Source organism: Natrix helvetica, assembly GCF_964273705.1.
Source record: "Natrix helvetica genome assembly, chromosome: 1".
NCBI classification, from domain to species: domain Eukaryota; kingdom Metazoa; phylum Chordata; class Lepidosauria; order Squamata; family Natricidae; genus Natrix; species Natrix helvetica.
The window spans coordinates 122,930,601-122,946,162 of record NC_138548.1 but is presented as its reverse complement, the minus strand read 5'-3'; the positions used below and the strand labels follow the sequence as shown (position 1 = coordinate 122,946,162).

Sequence of the window (15,562 nt, the reverse complement as noted above, 5' to 3'; positions counted from 1 at the left end):
TGAGAGAGAAATATCGGACTAGTGGGAGGGGGAGTTTCTCCTGTTTGCTGCAGGAGCAGCGCTGGGTTGAAGCACACCGCTGGGCATTTGGAGCTTCCCTGAAATCTCCCTCCATGGACTTGAGGGGAAAGCCCCCCTTTTTCCCCCTTCTCAAATTGAGGGAGAGCGGCACCTCTCAACAAGTTGCCGAGCGCGCCAGATAGCTGGAGAGACTAATCCACCAATGAACTCTAATCATAGCCTCGATCCAGCAGGCAGGTGGGCAAACAGGTGCGCTCTCTCTCTCTGGCTCGCTTGGACTGCATGGATTTCTTCGCTCAAGCGCCGTGATGACCCATGCACCGGCTGGGCGCAAAGCGCTGGCCGCAGAGGTGAGAAGCCAAGTATGGAGAGCTAATCGGAGATGGTGCACACTCTCCCTCCCTCTCTCACCAGGTACACCATGATTTGAGAAGGGGGAAAAGAGGTGGGGGCTTTTCCCCCCTCAAGTCCACAGAGGAAGCAGCGCTGGGCCGAGGCATAGGGAGCTTTGCTTTGTTTTCTTCCTCTTCCTTCTCTACAATCTGTGCAAAGCATTCAGTTTCTAGTGCAGCCGTTGCTCTCAAGTTACCTTGAAAAGAACTCAATATTTTCCCCCTCTGAGTCAAACACTCTGTTCAGAGCCCCTTCAACGCCCGACTCCTTTTTAAAATACCTACAGCAATACATACGTTTATTCAATTGTATCTTTTTAATCATCCTCTGCTTTGAGCTTGAAAGGAGAGGCTGGGCTGAAATCTGCAAAACACTCTTGAAGTTTTGCCATGACTTTTTGCAAAACTGTCAAGAGTTATTATCCCCGTGTCAGTGAAAATGAAAAGCAAAGCTCCCCACACCTCAGCCCAGTACTGCTCCCTCCGTGGACCTGAGGGGGGAAAGCCCCCTCTTTCTCCCTCTCTAATCACGGCGTGCCTAGCAAGAGGGAGGAAGGGAGGGAGACGGGCCAAAGCTACTATTAGGATTCATTGGCAGATTAGTCTCTCCAGCTAGCCGGCGAGCTCAGCCACTTGTTGAGATGTGCCGCTCTCCTGCAATTTGAGAAGGGGGGGAAAGGGGGGCTTTCCCCTCAAGTCCATGGAGGGAGATTTCAGGGAAGCTCCACCTCTCTCAGAATGAAAATGCCCGGTGAGGCGCTTCAGCCCAGGGCTGCTCCTGTGGCAAATGGGAAAATGCCCCGCCGCCGCCCCAATCTCTTTTACCCCCCGCCACCCCGGGAACCTGTTTCCCCACCGCACATCCTTTCTGTGCTGGTGGAAGGCACTGGACATCAGGGGCATTGCACTTGCAACCGCCCGCCGGCCACCAAGCAGACCGCTGGTGTTGCCAGGTGCCTCCCAGTGCAGTTGAGCCACGCTTGGCTCAGCCAGGGTGGGGTGGGGTGGGGTCATGAGGCTTCGGACCAGGACCACATGAGCACAGCCACCCCACCAAGAGTAGCATTTGCCTCTGTTGCCTCTGAAGGCAGCGGGGAGCAGCAGGCACTGCAGGTGCAAGTGGAAGGTGCTGGAAGCCTCCGGAGGGCCTGGGGGGAGGTCAGGAAGGCCATTTTTGCCCTCCCCAGGCTCCTAGAAAGTCTCTGGAGCCTGGAGAGGGTGAACTATGAGATCATCGTGGACTCAAAAGAGTGTAGCGTTTGCATGCACATGGGGGGGGGGTTGTGTGCGCACATGGTCGCACACGTAGGATTATGGATATGGCACGACTCCCCTGCGCTCCCCCCGCTTTTGGCACGCGATGCCAAAAAGGTTCACCATCACTGCCCTTGGTGGACTAGTGTTTTCCTCTGACGAGAACAGAAATTCACTGACCCTGATGCCTAACAATCATGCCTCCATATGGTCATATCTGTCATACATCTGTGATGCCATTTCTCATATTTCATCTGGAAATCCCTGCAGAGATTCCAGCATGAACCCTGCAGGAAATTCTGTGGAGCAAAGGCACAAGACTGAAGGCAAAAACTGTTAACTAGAACGCCGAAGTCTATACAGCATTTTTCAGAAAATGCCCCCTGGAAGGAAGAAAATAATACTGGTAGGACTTCAATGGCATTCAAAAAGCTAGTGCAACAATTTTAACTCTGGTAGGATTTATTAAGTTATGAAGTGTTCAAATGGAGAAAACAATATTCTTTAGATAGGGAAATTGAGGCTTTGTGGGTAAATACAACTGGTAACTATTAATATTGGTTATAGTGATGGGTGGAAATACAAGCTCAGATCATTATTGCAAATTTAAATTGGGCATAATTGCTTGGGATTTCCATGAGCTTTCATTGAAAAATAAAGATGTAGATTCTGAAATGATTCCATACAATCTCATAGGTTGAATAAGAGACTACCATTCCCATCCATCTGGACCACTCTTATTTGGTTGGTTCCCTGCTAACGTGTTATTAACACTTCAACTTAATTCCCTTTTTAATAATGTTGTTTTGGTGTCTGGCACAAGATGTTAAGAGAATACATTAACAAGTATTTTCTATTTAAACCCCAAAATTTGGGCTGTTGCTTTAGCCTTTTTTCTCTTCAAGTGGACCTCCTTTTGCTCTCACCACTAATTCGTCTGTTTGCATTCCCTAAATGCAGAGCAAGACTTATTTGCTCTTAGTTTAGCAAGTACAGCAGTGGCCTCTGCTGGTTGAAATCACAGTTGCAGGTAAAACCCACCACTCAGAAAGAGCATACAGAAAGAAGCAAGCAATAAGATGGATGCTGCAATATGGAACTCCACCCCACCTTCATTTAAAAATAAGGGCAAAATAGAAACAAAAGTTATCTCTCAGCCATATTTCTTTTTCCCAAGTTGAACAGATGAAAAATGATGATATACAGGAACCAAAGTTCAGTATTCTTCATGGCAGTCATTAAGCCGGTCAATTCCGAGTCAGATGTACACAGATATCATTTTAAAAACCATACATAAGAATTCAATTGGCATCCTCGAATAAGATAGGTAGGATCAACAGAGCATGCCCTATTTCCGACAGTACTAATATTCCCAGTTTAGGAGGTCATATACACAAACACTAAATGTAAATGTTCCCCTCGCACATATGTGCTAGTCATTCCCGACTCTAGGGGGCAGTGCCAATCTCCGTTTCAAAGCCGAAGAGCCAGTGCTGTCCAAAGACATCTCCATGGTCATGTGGCTGGCATGACTAAATGCCGAAGACGCACGGAACACTGTTACCTTCCCACCAAAGGTAATTCCTATTTTTCTACTTGCATTTTTACATGCTTTTAAACTGCTAGTTTGGCAGAAGCTGGGACAAGTAACGGGAGCTCACTCCATTACATGGCACTAGGGATTCGAACTGCCGAACTGCCGAACTTTCTGATCAACAAACTCAATGTCTTAGCCACTGAGCCACTGCGTCCCACCACACAAACACTATTGAGAGGAAACAACAAAATTTCATAAAATGTACAAATACATTTCAAAGTTGGCTACCATGCTTACACTAAGGATCTGGTTTCTTGTGTAATGTAATATATTGAGTCCCTGTTTATATCGTGATTATGGAATTACATCCCTAGATAAAAATCCAGGAAGCACACAGGAAAGTCAGTGTTTGTTCACAAATGCACATTTTAAAAAATGTGTCTATCACATGTACTTACCAGCAATTCCTTGGCTGATTCAGCCACAAGAGTTGTCCCTCACACCAGGCTACTCTTGAATCAACCACACATTGTTTATTTGTGCATCTATCCATGCATCCATCTACAGTGCTGGTTGTTTATTTAAAGCATCAAGCACCTGTTCATTAAGTACTTTATTGAATAAATATTATGAATCAACGATCAGGTGCTCAATCAAAATAAAACTCAGCAAAGTTCTTCTTCGAAAAGTGGAATCTACAAGGCCGAGCTCTTTTGTAAACCTTAGTCCAGAGAAGGATTACGCAAAGATAATGGAATTTGCAAAAAAGAAAACAACTTGCAATGTGACGTACCCCAGGGTCAGGTCATAACCAACCAGCCAGCCACACCTCCTTCCAGTATGCTCAAATCTATCTAGCCGAGTTCCTTCGATGTTAGGCTTTTAATTTACTAAACTTTTTAGACTTCTGTAAACCCCTAGGTTTTGGGAAGACTGCTTAAATGTCCCTCCAGTGAAAGTGAAATATCTTTTGGCTACCCAAGATTCTTGGAGAACGGGTTTGTTTAGCCATGAAGTGCCCCCCTTCAGTGCATCTGCATCCACTAGGCTTCCAGCCAGCACCCAAATTATTCCTCCAATCTTATTTGCAGCAAACTAGAACACACAAAGATCTTGTAGCAAACATAGATCTCACAGTTTTATTCAAGGTGCCTTTGACCTATCAAGGTTTATTTTTTCTTCCCTAGATGCATGAGTGGCTTTTAAGGCGTAGGTGTGCATAAATGAGGATGTTGCCTGAGATAGTGTACACCTATTACTGTGGCGACAGGAGACTGTACTTTTGGGTCGAAATGTGCATATATGGGAGAGGGACTGGGTATGTGGGTGTGTACGCACACTGACATCAGCTGACAGTGCAGGTGTTGGTGCCCTCAGGCTTCAAAAGTGTCTTTTCCCAAGAACAGGAAACAAGTATGCAATTTGATCGAGAGTGTAACAGTTCTTTTGATGTACTTCTACATCCTTCAAATACCTGCAAGAGGTATGTCAATCTCCTCCCAGATTAAATATTCACTATAGTGAAAGCTCTTTCAGTAACTCAAAAGACATTCCTCCTAAACTCCCAACAACCAAAACAGCCTGCCCTGTGCTTTAAGATTTATTTATTTATCTATTCTTAATCTATCTACACACACACACACACACACACACACAGAGCATACCATTTCATCCACAAAAGGAAAACACCCTCCGACCAGCATTTTGCTATAAGCCCGCCCAGCTCTAGACCATGTTGCCAAGTAACAAGGTTGGCTCTGGAGACAGATCAGAGGATTACATTTAAGCAAATACGACAGCAGCCATAAAACCTTTATTTGTTTCAAGTGACTGAAGGGGAAACAATCTTTTCCTCTTTGTCTGAAATGCAATATATGGCAGCAGAGAGAGCGAAAGCCTCACTTTCTTGTCTTGCCTCCCTATCTTAGTGTGAAAGAAAAGGAGCTAGTGCCAAGCATTTTGATTACAAAAAAAAAATCATAAAATTATATGGAACATGAGAAGGGGGAAAGGGGAAAAAAAGGGAAATATAATGGCAAAGAGAATTGACTGCCATATGCATGAGTGAGTGAATGAGATACAAAGTGCATAAATGTGCTTCATCCTCCCTCTTCCCACAAATCCCTTCCCTCCCCCAAATCCTTCCAAGATGTTAGATGGGAACTCCGTCTCTAACCCATAAAATGCTGACCAGAACATCTGCTGTTAAGGCCCCAGAAGTAGGACAGCACATCTGCAACAATAAAAAAAATGACAAGGATTACAAAAATTGGCAGGCACTCCATCCCACCCACACAAATTATGACAAATCATTGACTCCAGCTCATGGGCAAATCATTCCTATCACCAATTTCCTCCCACTTATGACTGCAGGGCTCTAACTTTGCTGCTTGTATCCTTAAAATTTATACTGATATTGTTTCCTGATTGCTTATTTGTACCCTACGACTATCATTAAGTGCTGTACCTTATGATTCTTGACGAATGTATCTTGTCTCTTTATATACACTGAGAGCATAGGCACCAAAGACAAATTCCTTGTGTGCCCAATTCCTTTATTCCTTGTCCAATAAAGAATTAATTATTTTCTTTCTTTCTTTCTTTCTTTCTTTCTTTCTTTCTTTTTTCTTTCTTTCCTTTCTTTCTTTCTTTCTTTCTTTCTTTCTTTCTTTCTCTCCCCCCCTCCCCTCTCTACCTACCTACCTACCTACCTACCTACCTACCTACCTACCTATATGTTTAGCCTCCCATGTAAACCAGCACACTCTCTGGAACAACTTAATTGTAGCATGGTGACTTTTTAAATCTCTTTTCAGCTGTGCATCATGTCAGATCTTGTGCAGTACATTTGGTGATGTCCCGGTGTGTGGAAGCCGTACGGGTCTGGATGGATGACAACCGACTCAGGCTCAACCCTTCCAAGACGGAGTGGCTGTGGGTTCCGGCTCCCCGGTTCAACCAGATAATTCCATCTCTGGCCATTGGGGGCATTCAACTTGCCCCCGTGGAGCGGGCGCGCAATTTGGGCGTCCTCCTGGATGCCAAGCTGTCCATGGATGAACATGTGACAGCTGTGGCCAGGGGGGCGTTCCATCAGGTTCGCCTGGTGCGCCAATTGCGCCCCCTATTGGACCGGGACGCTCTACGCACAGTCACCCATGCGCTGGTGACGTCTCGCCTGGACTACTGTAACGCTCTCTACATGGGGCTTCCCTTGAAATGCACTCGGAGACTACAGTTGGTCCAGAATGCGGCCGCGCGGGTGATTATGGGGAGCACCAGGTACTCCCACGTGACACCACACCTGCGCGAGCTGCACTGGCTTCCTGTGGTCTATCGAGTGCGTTTCAAGGTTTTGATTACGATCTTTAAAGCGCTCCATGGCTCAGGACCTAGTTACCTCCGGGACCGTATTCTGCCCCATACATCCCTACGACCTATTCGCTCGCACAGAGAGGGACTTCTCCAGGTGCCGTCCACTAGACAATGTCATGGGGCGGCGCCCAGGAGCAGAGCCTTCTCTGTGGCGGGCCCAGCCCTGTGGAATGACCTCCCCCCGGATATTAGGACCACTACAGACCTCCGCTCCTTCCGTGTTAAGCTCAAGACCCACCTTTTTCAAATATCTGGCCTGGCCCAACCATAACTTCGTTACGCTCCTGAGGGGTTTTTAATTCAGCAATTTTATTTAGGGGATTTTAAACTGTGTTTTAACTGTGTTTTTAGCTGTGTTTATTGTCTTTCACTTGCAGGTCTACTCTCCTCCATGCACAAATGTAATTGTCCTTGTTTTTTCGTATGTATGTGTGTCCTATATGTATTTTATCTTTTTGACTGTACGCCGCCCCGAGTCCTTCGGGAGAGGGTTGCGGCTAATGAAATAAAATTTGATTTGATTTGATTTGATTTGGGACAAGGGCTACTACAGAAAAAGATTCTGCAACAAAACCATTTAAATCAAGGGCTATTGACTTTTTCAGACTCTGCTCCCCAAACACCACCTCAAAATATTTTAGCACAAGACCATGCTAACTGAAATTACTGCCATCTTGTGAGCTCCTGGCATTCTCATTCAAGATTCAGTTACAATTTGGCAACATTTTATTCCTATTATTGCTACTGTTACTGCTAGTACTATTAAATGGGTGCTTTGGCAGGAACTGACTTAACTGGAAAACCCACTAGCATGAAAATTCAATCAAAAGTGAGTCAATCAAAGAAGTAAAATACAGGATGATTTATCAGGCCACTCTGCACTGGAGGACATTATTCATGCATTTCCATGGTAGAGAATGATAATGTAATAACTGCATAAAGCAGCAGAACGCGGATTCTTGCAGAACTATTTTTCAAAGCACATCTCCTTTGGGTCACATCATATGATGAGCGCCAGGATTGTTTTTTACCCAGGCTATTCACAAAGAAAAATCGCAAAGAGGGTCTGCAAATGTCACCATGGCTCAATTCTGCCAAGATATGGATACCGATATCTGGCTGCCGGTAAAAGAAAAGCGGAGGCCTGACTGCTGAGATTCCAACAAGCAAGAACAAAAACATAATGAAACCCAAGGCTAATATACCTATTTAGGATGCAGGAGTGCCATCCTAGGCACAGCTGCAATGCATATGTAAAATAATTTACTAGCGCAGTCTTCTTCCATTCAAGCAATTCTAAGAAAAGAATTTGTCCTCTAGTAATTCTGGGCTTCCATCAGAACAAAATATTGAAATATATGAGAAGCCCAATCTCACAGCACTGTTTTATTAAAAGACAGAGGAGAATACAGACAGTGCAAACTTTTGCCCAGAACATTATCTCTGATGAGCCCAGGGGCAGCAAAAAAAAACCTAACCCAATTCACATTGCTACGTTACATCAGAGGATGCAAATATTCCCCCAGCATCAATTCATTTAAAAAGCAAACTGCAATCTCAACTATGGAATGTTAATAAAAACTTATTGATGCTGCAAATGTATCTCAAGTCAGAATGTGATGAAGCACACGGAAGAGATAATTTAGGATTTATGAATAATGGCAATTCAGAAATCTAACAGATACTCTTACGGCTTGTCCAAACATGTCAGCCATGAAGAATGTTGGAGTTTAAGTGCCTGATCTTCCTTAGGGACAGCAATTGCAGGTCTTAAGAGCAGCCATAAGCATTTCGCCGTGGGAACTCTGGACCAGCTGCCAAATTCCACAAACGTTATTTGCAGCTGCAGAACCAAAATGCCCAAGTGTGCAGTATGATTCCACTGCAAAGCTGCAGGATCGAATGCCTTCTTGGGAAGGCAGATTCAAATCTCCTCCCGAGACACTTGCCTGAAGGTTGGTTGGATTTCAACTTTTCTTCTTTTTCAGCTTCAGAACCTGCAGCCAGTTGGGTGAGGAACTTTCAGATCTGAAAATCAGAAAACGTTTAAAAAAATAAGCATGGGAAAAAAATAAGGGCCACCATGTGAATGTAATGTTCAATTATATTATAAAAATGTAGAACCCATCCAAGAATGAAGAACTTGATTTACAGTTCATGGGCAGCAACTAAGAAGATTGTTTTAACTTTGGTGGAAAGATTCTAGGCCCATGGTAGCGAACCTATGGCACGTGTGCCGGAAACGGCACACAGAGCCATTCCGCATGGGATGCGTAGCCTCGCTGGCTCCTCTTCCATGTTCCTGTGCAGACAGGTGCACCGGCCAGCTGGCCTTCATGTGCATGGAAGTGCTGAAATCCAGAAGAGCAGTGTTACGGCGCGCATAACTTCTGGGTTTCTGTTGCATGCATACACAATGGCCAGCTATTTGTTGGGCACCCGCCTGCACCAGAAATTTGGGTGCTGGCACATGCATGCACGATGGAACGCTGCTCTTCTGGGTTTCAGCACTCCCACATGTGTGAAGGCCAGCAAGGCCGCGCATTCCTCGCAGGATGGGTTTGCATGCTATTTCCGGCACGCAGGTCGGCACTCGGTAATGAAAAAGGTTAGCCACCACTGTTCTAGGCCATTCTGGATAGAAGATGCAACCTAATTAAATTTTTTCTTAGGCTTTGTGCCTAAGGTGGGACTAGAAGTCACCATTTCTGGCCTAATGGCTTAATCACTACACCAAACTGGCTCTCACATTTGCTTTAGTTATATGCTATCTTTAATTATAATTTTTGGTATATTCCAGTTTATTTCATTTTGCTCTCTCCACTGTTCTTTGTTTTTTATCCTTCTTACTTGGTTATTATATTTTTCTCTTCTGTTATTGATGGAAAATACAAAATTAACAGAAAACTAATAAGTGTGAAAACTAATAAGCAAGCTTGAGCACGTGTAGATTTTTCTTTTCACGCAACATAAATGCACAAATGGACCCTTCATTCCACTCCACCCTATCTCTCCTCTCTTCAGAAAATAGTTTTCAAATATTGATCTAGTAACCAAGGAAGTACCTCTAGAAAGAACATTCAGTATGTCATCTACGCAGACATTCCAGTGCAGGCTGAACAAAAATATGATAACATTTATATGTATTTCTTTTCCACCCTTGTTTACTAAAGCATACTGAAGGGACTTATAATAAAGCCCAGTATAATAATACAAACCATAAACAGCGATCAATAAAATAAATCAAAGCAACAACTTAATGAAAAACTTGATTTGTGAACGCTCTCTAAAGCAATCTACTTTCTGAAAGGCAGACAATGAAGAAACCAAACACGCCCTTTGAGGCCTAATGTCCTCTGCCATTTATTTTTCGTGCCTTCAATCAGTGTTGACTCCTGGCAACAAATCCTTGAAGTTTTCTTGGCAAGGGTTTTCGGAAGTGGTCTGCCATTGCCTCCCTCCTAGAGCTGAAGAGAATGACTGACCAAGGTCACACAGCTGGCTCTGTGCCCAAGACAGGCCTAGAACTTACAGTCTCCTGGTTTCTAAACTAGTACCTTAAACACTACACCAAACTGGCTCTGCACATTAGCGGCCCACCAACCATTTCTCAAGAACAGGAAGAAACCAAGTCAACCTCAATCCAGCCCCAGCTCTCCATAAAGGCAAACACTGCTTGTCTTGTCTTTCTCTGCATCCAAAGGATGTTTTCTGACTTCTCCTGGCAGAAGTGTGATTAAGCTGTCCGCCTGCTCTGCTTCAGTTCACTGTGGGTAAATGCCATCACTTTAATTTTGCTATGGCAGAAACACCACCCTCCCTGCAGTCACTGATTCTGCCCACTATGCCTATTTCATCCTGAGCTGCTAAACCTGCCATCTCCCACTTGAAAGTACTTTCCTTTGCTGGATTGGTGTTTGTATGCTTGTTGTTTGTTTGGCCAGTGGACTTGCAAAATGGTGGATCTCTCTCTTTTTTAAAAAAAAAACTCTGTTTCATTGGTTCAATAATGGATCACTAAAATGACAACAGTTCTGCCAGTTTCCCCTCCTAGAACAAGTGAGAGGACATATAAAAATTTGAAAAGGAGAATCATTAGATAGAGTTTAGAAAAGAAAGATAGATGGAAAAAGATAAATAAAAAGACATACTTATAAAGCATGGCTTTTAGATTCTGGACAATAAGAAAAATAATTTTAAGGGATGGGATTTGTGCTATGCAACTACAGGCAACAAGTAATCAGGAATCACCACTGTTACACACTATAGATTTTACAACAGGGCTGGGCTTTCAACAGAAGCATTGTCCAAATGGCAAATCCCTAAATCCTGAACTTTGGTACTATGTTAAAGATACTGATACCCAAGAGCTTATAACATGCAAAAAAAATATTTTTGAAAGGGTGAGTATAGTGAGGAAAACTTGTCACAGCAAAAGGTGCAGAATTGGAAATGATTGGGTGGATCCATGTTTTCTGTTCAAACCTTAATCCCTTAAAACCAAAGTCCAAGAGGGGTGGCAGGAGAACAAGAGAAAGAGTGGGCGCGAACAGCTTCTTTGTCGCCAGTTCTCTGATCAGTCCACAGCATCAACAAAGTGACATCAAAGGCTTACTTCACCCTACTTCTCCCAAGGCAAGAAGAGCAGGAGAGAGAGAACATGGCTCTTGTTGTGTATGGCAGTTTCCTGGTTCCACTAGGGGGTGCCATACTCGGTTCTGATTGGTTCCTGCTTGACAGCCGGCATATATAAAGAGCTATCAAGCAGGGTCTCAGCGTTGCCATTATCTGAGACACGAGCATAGTGAAATGCCACGTTGGCAACCTGTTAGCAATAAACTGTTAGCATTAAGAGATCTGGCTTGCCTCAGTCCTTCCCTCCACCTGAGTTCTCCCAGATAGAACACTAGCGACGAAGGTGGGATCTCGGAACTGAGGACGAAGCCCAGAAAAGAGCTGATTAAGTCCCTGCCTCAGAGCACAGTCACTGAGAGCTGATAACCCTCGCTGAGGGAAAATTAGTCACTACGAGCTGATTACCTTCGTGAGGGAGACAATCAAAGAAAGGGGGAAACGACCGTGACAGAAGGAGGAAAAGGTTTTGTTTTTTTTTCTTTTCTTCTTCTTTTCTCCTTAATTAGAAAAGGGCGGCTATTAGATAGGCATGGCCTCTATGAACACGCTCGCTGAATTTAATGCCGCCTCAGAAACCTGGGACTCTTGTATTAACTGTTTTGAGTGTTTTTTAGAGGCAAACGATTACACTGATCTGTCAGAAAGTAGGAAAAGGGCGTGTTTTATAAACCTGTGTGGAAGGGAGATGTTTAACATTGCGGGTACTCTAGTGGCACCACAATCCATTCACAGTGTCATGGGAGGTTTTGATGACAAAATTAAAACATCATTATGCGCCTACCCCGTCATGCGTTCCACAGGAGGAACCAACATGAAGGGGAGTCGATCAATGACTATGTAGCGGCTTTAAGAGCAGCCACCCTATACTGTAATTTCCACGATCTGGATGATGTCATTCTGGAGCAACTTATTATAGGTGTTAAAGACCTCCGAATTCAGCACCACCTCCTAGTCAAACATGACTTGAATTTACAGACTGCTTTGGATGAGGCTAGAGCAATTGAATTGTCTACCAAATCGGTGGAACAGATCCAGGGAAAGTCCAGCGCTCAACCCGCTGGGAAGCAGTTTGAGGTTCACTACAGGGATGCCGGCCCTGATGACGATGTCCATTGACTTAAGGCTGGTCCAGCAAGAGGTCGGTAGGGTAAGCCCCAGTCAGGACAAGCTAAATGCCCAGGATGTGGGGATGTGGCATAGCAGAGCTGACTGCAGATTTAAATCCGCAGTTTGCCTTAGATGAGGAAAGAGGGCATCTGCCTAGGGTTGGCAGGGCTTCCTTGCCTGTTGATAGCTCCCCAGTTACTTCCCCAGTGAGAGGCAATTCTTATACAAGCAAGCCACCAAAATTCCAGCCTCGGAGGAGAGAAACGTGTTTCTCTGTTCATGAGGGTGGTAAGGAAACAACAATTGATCAAATTGTTCACAAGGCAAATGGAAAGCTGTTTGTCACTGTGGCGTTAGAGGGACGTCCGTGCCCTATGGAAGTTGATACAAGGCCAACTGTCTCAATTGTCTCCTGGAGCACAGCTAAAAGGTGCCTGCCTAAATTGTCTTAAGGCTCAGCTGCTGCCTTGTTCATTGCGGCTCAGGGATTTCCAGGGAAACCCCTTCCAGCATTGGGCAGTTACATCTGCAGGGTTACCTTTAAACAGTTTCGAAGCAGGTTGCCACTGGTGATAGAGCAAGGGAACCACCCCAGGTTGCTTGGACTAGAGTGGTTTGAGGCGTTAGGTTTAAAAGTGACAGGGATCGATCACATGGGATGCAATTCCCAACTGGAATTGCTGGCCAAGGAGTTTCCTGATCTGTTTAGTGAGGGTCTGGGAAAGTACACAGGTACCCCAATATCATTCAGCCTAGACCCACAAGTCCCGCCTAGGAGGTTCAAACCTAGGAGAGTTCCATTTGCGTTAAAACCAAAAGTGGACACAGAGCTTGGAAAGCTGATAGCTCAGGGGGTCCTGGAACCTGTAGATCATGCCCGATGGGAGACCCCCATTGTAACACCATCAAAACAGACGGATCTGTGCCCTTGTGCACTAATTACAAATGCTCGTTGAATTTAGCGTTGTAACAAAGCGCATCCCCGGTCCCAGTGGTGCAACATCTGTTGCATTCCCTGGGCCAAGGGACAATTTTTGCGAAGCTTGATTTAGCTCAGGCGTACCAGCAGTTGCCTGTCGATGAGGCAACTGCTGAAGCCCATACAATAGTAACTCACAGGGGGGGGCTTTTAAGTGCCACCGCCTGCAGTTTGGCATCTGTGTGGTTCCAGGGTTCTCCAGGGTATACCAGGTGTCGTCCCTTATTTCGACAACATCCTGGTATCTGCTACCTCCCATGGCGACCTCCTCACAACTCGGTCGCAGAAGAGAGTGACCAGCCAGGGAACTTACCGGGGATTCCGCAAGTGCCTTCAGCGGTGAGAAGTCCAAGTCCAGGGGGGTGGGGGCACAAGAACCAACACAGCCCAGTAATCCTGAAGCTCGGATGAGCCCACCTGCATCTTCAATGGCTGCCAGCGCACCAAAAAGACCTGGGCGGATCCGGCGCCACCCAGCATATTTGGCTGATTACGCATGCACTGTCTAAGTATGGAGGGGTGGTGTGTGTGGCAATTTCCTGGTTCCAGTAGGGGGTGCCATACTCGGTTCTGATTGGTTCCTGCTTGACAGCCGGCATATATAAAGAGCTGTCAAGCAGGGTCTCAGTGTTGCCATTATCTGAGACACGAGCATAGTGAAATGCCACATTGGCAATCTGTTAGCAATAAACTGTTAGCATTAAGAGATCTGGCTGGCCTCAGTCCTTCCCTCCACCCGAATTCTCCCAGATAGAACAGCTCTCTTCTCACCTGCCTCTCTTGTCCGGTGCATGAGAAGCAGGGCAAGAGAAAGGGAAGGAGGCAGAGAAGAATGGTTCCTCTGCTCTCCGTGTTGTGATCACAGTATGGGATTACTCTGCGAGGTTGGAGAACTGTCAGTGGAAGCACAAGCCTCTTCTGCTAATAACCCAGATCAAAGGAAATGTTCCTCCCTATTTCCCTCTGGGCTTTCTTTTTTTGTTGCTGAGGCAGCAAAGGAGTTGGCAGTGCTCTTTAAGCTGGCAGCTTTCCGCCAGCACCCATACTGGATAGAGGCAGTTAGTGAGAATTGCTCCTAGACAGAAAGACACAGTCTATCTTCCCTGTGCTCCCTGACAACCATAGAATACTGAGAAGACCTCGGCGGTAAAAGAGAAAGTCTGAGAAAGTTCAGGTGGAGAATGTTGTTCTAAAAATGCATCTAATGTTCCATTCAGTTTCAGCTCTTTCATCATAAACTAAATTTTTAGTCTGAGAACAAGCAATTGCAGAATTTGTGCAGATTTAAAAGGAAGAAACCTGCATGAAGCTATTGGATATAACTACCCATCTATGCCACTCTCTCTAATATGGAAGGGCAACCTTTGTTTTTTCCCCTCATGTGAAGGTCATGCTCCAAGAAAAAGCCCTATAATGGGCAGCACCAAAATCTAAATCAGCACACACACGCATACACTAAATACACATATATACACATATATTTCTGTGTGTGATTCTTTTGTAAAACGAGGATTTCTCAGAATCTGCTTTACAGTCTCCTCAGAGAAACTGCCATTCAACGCATTTGTGGGTGATCTCCCAATGTCTCTGGAGAAATTCATAAACACAGTGGCTGTCATCTCTGTTTGCTTGCAGAGATGTCTTCAAGTCAGCCAGGACTCACACCAGAAGCCCATCAATCTAAATTTCTAAATACCCTTTTTTTCCCAAGTTGCTCAGTGCATTTCATTGTGACATTCCATATAGAACCAGAGCAGAATAAAGTGGAACCAGAGTATGGATAAGTTAAAACATCATCATCGTCATCATCATCCAAAGCTAATTTTTCTTCCAGAAGGCTCGGGCCCTCGAACTCCAGACCATAATTAACAATATTCCTAGAAATGTGGCATTATTGACAAATTGCACCACTATGAATAAACTTCTGAAGTAGTGCTGGCCTTGAACTAACAACAAGACATTGCAAAGCTTAAGCAAAGAATTCCAGATTGAACTTAGTCAAATTTCTACAAGGACTGAGCTAAGAAACTATAAGAAAAAGTTCCTGAAAACACACATGGCTCACAAATAGCATAGAGATTCCAAGTTAATATCCTGTGATACCCTTACCATCAGTAGTTCTCAAAAGTAGTTTTAAAAAGAGCCCCTTTGCGGAAGGACTTTGCCCTTGCAGTAGGGCTGGCAATGAATCATTGGCGAAATGATTCCCTGCCTGGCAGAGTACTATGTTCATCACTTGCTATCACACAAGGATCCTAGAAC

The 15,562-nt window shown here is 44.8% G+C and overlaps 1 protein-coding gene and 1 long non-coding RNA gene across 10 annotated transcripts in view; one reads left to right on the top strand and one right to left on the bottom strand.

Annotated features, from left to right (window-relative positions):
* The window catches only part of LOC309384881, a 435,034-nt gene that overhangs the window by 278,605 nt on the left and 140,867 nt on the right, over positions 1-15,562 (top strand). The window lies entirely within an intron of this gene.
* TNKS1BP1 (tankyrase 1 binding protein 1) overlaps positions 4,996-15,562 on the bottom strand; it is a 37,910-nt gene continuing 27,343 nt past the window's right edge. For all 9 annotated transcript variants that reach the window (XM_081938806.1, XM_081938808.1, XM_081938811.1 and 6 more), the window contains 2 exons: positions 8,529-8,607; positions 4,996-5,437 (listed from right to left, as the gene is read on the bottom strand). In XM_081938806.1, the coding sequence (XP_081794932.1) occupies positions 8,547-8,607 (61 nt within the window). In that variant the 3' untranslated portion in view covers positions 4,996-5,437; positions 8,529-8,546. The remainder of the gene's footprint in view (positions 5,438-8,528; positions 8,608-15,562) is intronic.